General features: G+C 41.7%; 1 protein-coding gene across 1 annotated transcript; it reads left to right on the top strand.

Annotated features, from left to right (window-relative positions):
* Window positions 1-17: 17 nt before the first annotated feature.
* On the top strand, window positions 18-1,083 carry MELLADRAFT_114682 (uncharacterized protein; the record flags this gene model as incomplete). Its single annotated transcript, XM_007419678.1, has 5 exons — window positions 18-72; window positions 95-240; window positions 420-461; window positions 520-745; window positions 887-1,083. The coding sequence occupies 5 exons, from the start codon at window positions 18-20 to the stop codon at window positions 1,081-1,083; spliced, it is 666 nt and encodes a 221-aa protein (XP_007419740.1).
* Window positions 1,084-1,704: the final 621 nt, after the last annotated feature.

The raw sequence follows: 1,704 nt of genomic DNA, 5'->3' as shown, positions 1-1,704 counted from the left end.
TATGAATACTTTCAAAGATGTCAGTACAAAGTATTTCATTACGTGCTATGTGGTTACCCAACGTGCCTGACTGTCATTTTGTGACTCTATCCAGGCCATTCAGCAGAATACTCTGAGACCGAATGTGGGCATGAATCACAGCGTGAAGCAAATCAGACAGGAAGCCTGAGTGAAGGTTTGTACAGCGACGATTCCGATGAGGAATGGGATATTGATTCAGAAAATGTTGAACCTGAAAAGGTACTTGACCCTATAGTTTCTTGAGCAATTCATGCTAGATCATGTGCCGAGTAAAGCGAAGCTGATTTATGATGACAGGATGCCAGGTTCAAAGCAACCATTCATGTCGCAGACACCTCGTCAGTATGGCTCTACATATGCTTATACTTTCTTGAAGAATACTCATCTTAAAATTATAGACGACGGACTTATCGTGCCTTTATCGAGTACTCGATTTGCGGGTGAGTAAAGATCATCTTTACAACGGAAACCATCATTATGAACACTGCCGTGTTTCAGCTTGCAAGTCTGATCTTTCTTCATCACTTTAGAGCACTGTATTTCGCACCCCTGCGGTCTGCATACAAGCAACACTGTATCACGCGGCTTGTAACGGCGAATCTTGGTCAACAAAAACACCCTATTCCTTGGCCTGAGTGGGCCGAAGCTCGTAGCACCCCTCATACCACTGTACCTGGTTTCAAGACTCTCTCAAGCCCAAAAAGCCTGTACCGCCTAGCCGATAGTGAGTAAATCTAATTTTATATCTGGGGCCTGACACCATGGCAATTGGAGGAACTCTGACTTAGATTCTTGTGATTGTGTCAAGTGTTGATCATTCCTCAACTAAAAGGCATATGTCACCAACAAATTGTTGACTCTCTAGATGCAATGAATGTAATCACCGAGATTCAGAGCTCAGTCTTCCAGCAACACGAGGAACTGCGTGTGGAGGCCTATAAAGTGATGCGTAGAAACTGGCGATCATATCGTTGTGCGGTGATCGCTCCTTTCATCACGAACCTGTCACCAGAGGAATCAATTCTTGTTTTTAATCACATACTCAAGGATCTTACTCCCTAGAATTGTCTTCATCAACTTACTTTTGGTGGAATCTGGATTCTGAGTGGTATACTGACATGTGCTTTCTAGATGAGCAAAACGGGCATGTATTTATGTTTCTAGCAGAACAGAACCAGTATGTATCTTGTTATATCATGTCGTTCATTGTCAATTATCACACTTCAGCTTTGTATTGTTTATGTCACATGAGAAGACAAATGTGACCATAACTTCCAATATGTGATCAGGTATTTCTAATCAGGTGTACATAGATGTATAGCATTACTTCTTCTCATTAGGCCTCACAGGCTCAGCTCTGACAAAGACTGCCTTGTTTTTTTGCTGTATGTGCTATCTTGAACGATAACAGTTATTCAAGACTATGACTATCATATCAGAGGTACACTGACTGCTAGGAAATGGTATCTACTGTCAGTTTCATGGATGGAGTCCTATGTGAAAGCTGGACTCTGTTATGTTGGCAGTGTCTGTTGATTCAAGGTTGTAAGTAAGTGTAAGATCCAATCATGTTTGATTTCCAATTGATTTTTATTGTTGTTGCATCTGAAAAAGTCCTCAAACAAAATCTTCGGGATTGCACCCCTTGGTTGGGGTCCTAGTCTCTAGACAATCTAAACCAGA

Source organism: Melampsora larici-populina, assembly GCF_000204055.1.
Source record: "Melampsora larici-populina 98AG31 unplaced genomic scaffold MELLAscaffold_360, whole genome shotgun sequence".
Taxonomy (NCBI): domain Eukaryota; kingdom Fungi; phylum Basidiomycota; class Pucciniomycetes; order Pucciniales; family Melampsoraceae; genus Melampsora; species Melampsora laricis-populina.
The sequence above is the reverse complement of the archived record's forward strand: the minus strand, read 5'-3'. Positions and strand labels throughout refer to the sequence as shown.